Source organism: Condylostylus longicornis, unplaced genomic scaffold (assembly GCF_029603195.1).
Source record: "Condylostylus longicornis isolate FDR11 unplaced genomic scaffold, ASM2960319v2 ptg000662l, whole genome shotgun sequence".
Taxonomy (NCBI): domain Eukaryota; kingdom Metazoa; phylum Arthropoda; class Insecta; order Diptera; family Dolichopodidae; genus Condylostylus; species Condylostylus longicornis.
The window spans coordinates 9039-16036 of NW_026578612.1; the positions used below are offsets into that span (position 1 = coordinate 9039).

Consider the following 6998-nt stretch of genomic DNA (forward strand, 5'->3'; position numbering starts at 1 on the left):
TACCATTTTTTTGAAAAATTAAAAAAAAAGAACATTTCATACGAAGATAAACAGCAATTTGCTGTAATGAATATACTAGAATTGAAAATGTTGCTATTGGTTGAACGATTCCGGAGGGGAATCATGATGAGGGGGTTTAGATAATGACGATGATAATCTGATCGTCATTGTTGGCGGATGTTGCGTTGTCGATATGACAGATTCATTTTCAAATTCATCTACTGGCGTCATCTCTTCAGCTTCGTAATCGTCTTGCGCATAATCTTCTTCACTTTCCTGTTCGTATTCGTATTTTTCTTCCTCAACTACAGAGTCATTTACATAAGCGTCACACTCGCTAATTTCCGTCTTTTCCATTAAACTCGATTCCGCGTCTAATTCCGTCTCCTCATCTTCCGAACTGTCAGAACTTCCAGGCGACAACTCAAGCAACTGTTGTGAAGAAACAAACGATGAGAACTAGATTGTATTTCGGCTCAGATATTCATAAACGTCACCTTTTTGATCTTCTCTAGATCTTGTGCATTCTTCTTGCCTCTTCTTCGGTCAATCTCAGCAAAATCAATGCAACAGTATCGTCTTGCGAGTTCCATTACCACGCCTTGGAGTTGAAGTGCCTAATGTCAATCACAACAACGCATCAACCACTCATTCTTATTCTATATTAGCGACACTCCGTTCAATCATAGCGACACTCCATTCAATCATAGCGCGACTTCATTCAATAATTAGCGCCAATAATCAGCGACATTCTACTGGCTAAACCTACTTGATGAAATAGTGAATGATCGGGACCATTGAAGAGCCGACAATTGCTTGAAATGCGAGAAAGGTACTTCTCCAGGGTTCTGCGAGACAAGACAAACTATATAACTATGCGCTCAAAGGAGATAATTATGACAATAATTCTTACACAAGGGATGAGAAGTTTTGTCTTTCGGCAAACGTCTTTATATGCTGAAGGCACATTGGTTGCTGTATGATATCAGCGTAGGTTGGATGGTCCACGGAGTTGGGAACGTTGATAAATGGGATAACGGAGGCTGCTGATACATCTCGATTTGCATTTGAACAAATTTCCGAAATCGCTCTCAACACGTTCTTGTTTATCAATGACTTCTTAGTGGAAAGAATTTCGGGAGAATCCTTTTCTGCTGTGATGATATCCTGAAAGATAATATAGAGTCATCAGAATTCCATTGACAAAATATATAATATTTGAGCATCCCGATCCTAACGTACTCGATTCTTAGCAACCCATGGACAATCCTGTGCATATGCTGCCCTCCATTCATTTGCACTCGTCTGGCTCGGATTACGACTCAGCCGATTCAAAATTGGTGGAAAACCAGATTGAAGAATCAGACCGCCGAGGCCCAGCAACTACAACAAAGAACAAGGTTACTAGATGAAACAACATTATTTCAAATTCGAACTCAAGAAAAAAAAGAAGTTATCTTACTCTTCGTTTCTTATCGACTTTGCTAAAAACGGCCAACTCTTCTTCAGTTCGAGCGAGTATTCTGTTCACGACGCCGTGCTCATAAAATGTCGCGGATTGCCGTTGATTTTTTTTTGACAAGACGGCTTTCACTCTAAAAACAGTTCATCATCATCACTGAAACATCATTTTTCAGACTATCACAAGAACATCGCTAAGATTCCATCATAATCGAAATATCTATCCACTATCGAAATATCGATCAACCATTCTTACCTATTCCTCCGCTCGTCTTCGAGATCATGATGAGAATCGTAAAACATTCCGCTCTTAATCACCAAAGCGTCCTTATCAAGCTTAATTCCCGCCGCAGTTAAAATTCTTTCTTCGACCGTATCAGCTGTAATCAACCGAAGAATCAGAACTTCCCTCGTTTGCCCGATTCGATGCGCTCTGAGAAAATCATCGTCATTATTCCAATCGAATCACCAACATTTCCAAAAGAGTCGTCGATTTGTTCAAAATCAATAACACACCTGGATTGCGCTTGTTCGTCATTTTGCGGGTTCCAATCAGAATCGTATATGATCACAGTGTCAGCTGTTTGAAGATTGACACCCAAACCGCCCGCTTTCGTCGACAACAAGAATATAAAATAGGGCGAATTCGGTTGATTGAAGAGAGACAATCGGGTCAGTCGATCTTCACTAGATGTTGAACCATCCAGGCGTAGAAATGCCCAACCACGAAGGGAGAGGAAGACCTGAATTTAGTTGATAGAACAACGAAGTACGGATCAAATTCGCACCTCCAGAATATTTAACAATTTCACCATTTGAGAGAAAATGAGAACGCGATGGCCAGTTGCTTTCAATTTAGTCAGAACGTCATCAAGAACCCAGAATTTCCCACAGACCCGTAGCAAACTTTCATCGGCTGAACAAAATAGGACAGACAGCACACTTGATGCAGTATACGCGACATACAGTAAATATATAGATGCGATGGAGAGTCATGTATGCATGATCGACAGTACACTCGAAAACCAGAATATATTTAAGACAGAACGGGTAAGATATACAAAGATGGAGTCAAAGGTATGCGATATGGGAATATGCAGAGATGAAGCAGGATGTCGAAGGCATTCAATGGAGACCATTCAACTGACTTGGAATTTCTGGTCCAGCTGGGCCTTTGGGACAAAATAGATACGGATGATTGCACACCTTCCTCAATTGCATGAGAACATTCGAGGCGACGGATGCACCATTTGGTGTTTCTCTAGACTCAATCACTTTGTAGAGTTCTTGCTGAAGTCCGGACATCGGACACCAAAGAACTTCCTCATGCTTCTGAGGAACCTCGTTCTCGACTTCCTTCTTCTCTCGACGTAAGAGAAATGGCCGAAGAACCTGGTTAAGAAGACAGCAATGTCAAAAGCAATAATCAGATCAACAAGTAAAGCGACATACTTTATGTAGACGGTCAACGATAAGAAGCTGTTCCTCTTCCGTAATATCAACCTGGTGTTGAGACCCAGCTTGCGATAGCGGTGCATTAAACCTTCGAAAGAAACAAATGAAATGAAGAATCCAGGCATCGCTAGAGGTTTGCCAAAAATACGCCAATGGGCGAAGAACTTCTTACCATTGTTTGAAAGTTTCCGACGAGTTGAATATTGTCGGCATCAAAAAATTCAGCAAAGCCCAAACTTCTTGTAAATCATTTTGAAGCGGAGTTCCCGTCAACGCTAAACGTCTCTTCACTCGAAACCCGCGACCGGCACGCTTATCTGTTAGTACTTGAACCAATTTGGATTGCGGATTTTTAAGCCTGAGATCCACAGACAGAAAATGAAAGTGAGAATAACGCTTGATTTCATTACCGATGAGCTTCATCGACTATCAAATACTCCCAATTTATTTTTTTCAAGTGTGTTGCATCTTTCATAATGAATGCGTCTGTTGTCAACAATACGTTGAAGGCAACACCAGCATCGTTGGACGTGCCAAAATACTTCATACGCAGGCTTTTACGAAGATCCCTTGATAGAGAAAAGAGCACTATTATCAATATATAATCACTTGTAATGGAAAGATCATCAGCCCAAAAATGCAGCTTACTTGGATCCATCATAAATTACAACATGAAATGATGGGAGCCATTTCTTGAATTCAGCGACCCAGCCACTATGGAGCGTCGATAAGGGCGCCACGATCAAAAACGGTCCCTTTGTGCCCTTCACTTCATGCAGATAACCAAGTAGCGAAATTGTTTGTATGGTTTTACCCAAACCCATTGCATCCGCCTTCAAAACAAACATGTGTTACGCTTTCTAGACGTACTTTCCGTCTTATAAACAGATTGATAGGTCTATTTTATCTACTCACGAGGATTCCATTGAGATTGTTGTTATACAAGGATACCATCCATGACAATCCCTTTAATTGGTACTCTCGCAATTGTCCTCCCTTCAAATTGCTTGGGGGAACAACGACTTCCTCTTGAATTGAATGGGTGAGTTCGAAGTATCGATTTTTCGCTGCTATTAAAGCATCGTATGAAGGACCGTCTTCTCTGAAAGAAAGAAAAACAAAATTTTTTTGCAAGAAAGCGATCAAATGGACCGACTGGGGCTCCTCCTTCGCGTCATTTGCAGCTTCCTCCGTTCTTCCATTACGCTGTTGCTCGTCGCGATGTTGCCTTACGAGAGTTCCAAGTTGATTCATATAGTCTTCTGTTTGTTTGACCAATTCTAATAAGCGCTGATTTTTCGTTTCTCTTAAAAGCTTCATATATTGAACTTCGTCTCTCGCCCGCAACGCCGCCAAACGCTCTCTCTGAAATTGAGCCTCAGAACTCAAATCTTTTCGCTCTCTTGCTGCGAGCTGTCGACTCAGATTCAATGCAACTCTTTTTGTGAGTTTCACGTTTCTTGCATGAAAGTCTACAAAACGATTACGATGTCGTACCACCTGCGAAAGTAGACTTCAGTGAAAACTGATAAGCTGCGGCACATTTTTACCTCTTTAAGAAAATCAAGCCTCGCGCGTTTTCGATCATCCAAATCCCTCAAGAGCATCTGGGATTCAGTTCGAAGACGGCCTAGCAATTTCGTTTTTCTTCCCTCTCGCGATGAAATTGATATTTGCGGAGGCAAATGGGAAACAACAGAACTTCGAGGGTCGTCTGGTCCAAAAGACGAAGCAGACGCACTCGCAATCGAGTGATGGACCGTCACTTGAGTTCTAATGTAATTCTGAAACTCCGCTAGTCTCGCCCAACGACGACGGGAGGGTCGCTTCGATTTAGAATCATCGGTTTTGCCGAGAGCAGCCTCTAGACGTTCATGACCCAGTCCGTTTTCCGCCATGTCGGCAGCAACAGGGACGTCAGTTTGATCTTTCAATTGTTTTTGCTCCTCCTTCCAAAAAGATGGAGACTTCATTCTTAGCAACCGTTGTCTCTTCAAATCATCATACAACTCGAACCAAGTATTGAATGTTTTAACTGGCGCGGGTGGTGCTTCCATAGACGTCGGAGTGTCTTCCTGTTTCTCTTCAAGCATCAGCGCAGATTCAAGCTGATCGATTTCACGGTGCAATCGATGAAGTAGAGTCCCGCGCTTCACGGCACTTTCCGAATCTCTTGATGCCATTCGCAACTTTTCTATCAGAGACGCGTCATGATGAAGTAGAAGAGAAAGTACAGAATCTTGACCCAGAGAGTTTTGTTGATGGGCACCAGGGACTGTTAATACCGCCCGTCCCTCTTCAATTGTGCGTTTGACTTCACTGACCAGAAACGGAAAACGTGTATCGATTCTTAATCCACTTGATTCTGTTGTTGACGCTTCTGCCCTGGATGGTTGAAGTGGTGGAGTGGGAGAAGAACCTTCAGTGTTTTGTTGCGACGGACTCCTAAAAGATCGCTGAATCTGCTGATCTTGTTGTTGCTGCAGTTGCTGTCGTTGCTGGAGCAAGAACAGCTGTTGAAGCTGTTGCTGTTGTTGCATCTGTTGTTGTAACTGTTGTTGCTGTTGTAACTGTTGTTGCTGTTGTAACTGTTGTTGCTGTTGTAACTGTTGTTGCTGTTGTAACTGTTGTTGCTGTTGTAACTGTTGTAGCTGCTGCTGTTGTTGTAACTTCTGCTGTTGCTGTATCTGTTGTTGGTGTAACGGTTGGTGTTGCTGTTGTTGGTGTAACTGTTGCTGTTGCTGGTGTAACTGCTGCTGGTGTAACTGCTGCTGGTGTAACTGTTGCTGTTGTTGGTGTAACTGTTGTTGTTGATGTAACTGTTGCTGCTGTTGTACTGGTTCCTGTTGTCGTTGACTTTGGAGGTGAATATTTTGGGGTTGGTGACGAAGAAGCGACACATTTGGATGACTACGTTGAACCAAAGAGGGAGATGATTGACTTTGCTGATAACCAGAAGGAAGCGACGTTTTCTGTTGCAAGGGAACATATGGACGGGAAGACTGATAAGCCGGCATATTGGGCTCGGCGCGATCCGTAACAGAGTCCCCAACGGAAACGGGAGAGACCGTTGGGACACGACTGTCAGGAGAAGGGAGAATCCCCTGGGGAGCGGAAGGTTGGGGTGTTTTAAGATTATGTAGAATGGGAGAAACACTGGGAAGATATTGAGGGTTAACGTTCATGGGGGTATTTGTGGATTGTCGGGGTGTTGGGGCCTCCGAGGAAGACGAATCCAAAGAAGGAAAATGAGAACTTGTGGGTGCATGGGGGGAGGAAGAAGGACCATGTTCTGTTGAATAGAGAAAAGAGCCAACAGACGAAAAATCCACAGGCGGAGAACTTTCCTCGGAGAGGCGCTGCCGTTTGGCGGGAGGGGGGACGAGTTCTCTCTGACCGATGCCGGGTGCAGTGTTAAACTGACGGTCCAACGACTGTTGAACATTGACATCTCTATGGTCTTGTACGGCAGAATCACTAGTCACCGTTGGTTGTTGCTGTAATTGCGTCCCTCGTTGTTGGCGGGGAGGAACAAGTGGAAATTGGGCTTCCTCGTGGTGTTGACTCATATTAAATTGTTAAAAGGTTCAGGTGGCAGGACTGAAAGAAATTTTTACGAATTCGTAGAAGAGTGGAACTAATTCTTAAGTTAAATAGAAAAATCTCATGAAGGGTTAAAGTTGCTGGGGTTGGCGTTGGAGTGAGATTTCTGGGCGGCTATCTGAACCATCTGTACTTTTAATAAGAGAGGAATCGATGATAGGATCAACAGATGGGAGGTGCTTAGATAATTCCTCAAATGCCTCGTCAGATAGGGACCTTTCCACCGCATAGACTGGAATTGGATCGCGGGACTCCATCACTGCCATCTCGTCGCCTACTTGATCCAAACTGCCAAAACTCCTCTTGGGCTTTGGGAGATTCTCAGGGTTCACCGAACCCGCAGGAACGCCTGATGAAATCGCAGCGACGACACCCTCCCACGTTGGAAAGTCCTTTGCAACAGACGCGGTGGTTGTTTTCCCGCCATCTCGTCCTGAAGCATAAGGCGATCCGTCGTGTCCCTCCCAAAATGAAATTCG

At 43.6% G+C, this 6998-nt stretch overlaps 1 protein-coding gene across 1 annotated transcript; it reads right to left on the bottom strand.

The window, feature by feature from the left end:
* Positions 1 to 909: 909 nt before the first annotated feature.
* Positions 910 to 6485, bottom strand: LOC129617843 (uncharacterized). Its single transcript, XM_055532889.1, has 16 exons — positions 5831 to 6485; positions 5542 to 5759; positions 4467 to 5486; positions 4079 to 4416; positions 3832 to 4018; positions 3565 to 3749; positions 3327 to 3485; positions 3089 to 3274; positions 2914 to 3004; positions 2598 to 2853; positions 2250 to 2377; positions 1978 to 2204; positions 1718 to 1894; positions 1463 to 1595; positions 1243 to 1383; positions 910 to 1167 (listed from the first exon to the last, which is right to left on the bottom strand). The coding sequence occupies exons 1-16, from the start codon at positions 6483 to 6485 to the stop codon at positions 910 to 912; spliced, it is 4359 nt and encodes a 1452-aa protein (XP_055388864.1).
* Between the last annotated feature and the right edge of the window lie 513 nt (positions 6486 to 6998).

What these genes read in the sequence shown, in the direction of transcription:
- LOC129617843 (XM_055532889.1), bottom strand. Translation starts at nt 6,485, where the DNA reads ATGAGTCAACACCACGAGGAAGCCCAATTTCCACTTGTTCCTCCCCGC. An exon ending in ATCTCCCTCTTTGGTTCAAC is followed by an intron (nt 5,760 to 5,830) that starts GTAGTCATCCAA and finishes CAACGACAACAG; the next exon opens with GAACCAGTACAACAGCAGCA. An exon ending in GCAAATGACGCGAAGGAGGA is followed by an intron (nt 4,019 to 4,078) that starts GCCCCAGTCGGT and finishes TCTTTCTTTCAG; the next exon opens with AGAAGACGGTCCTTCATACG.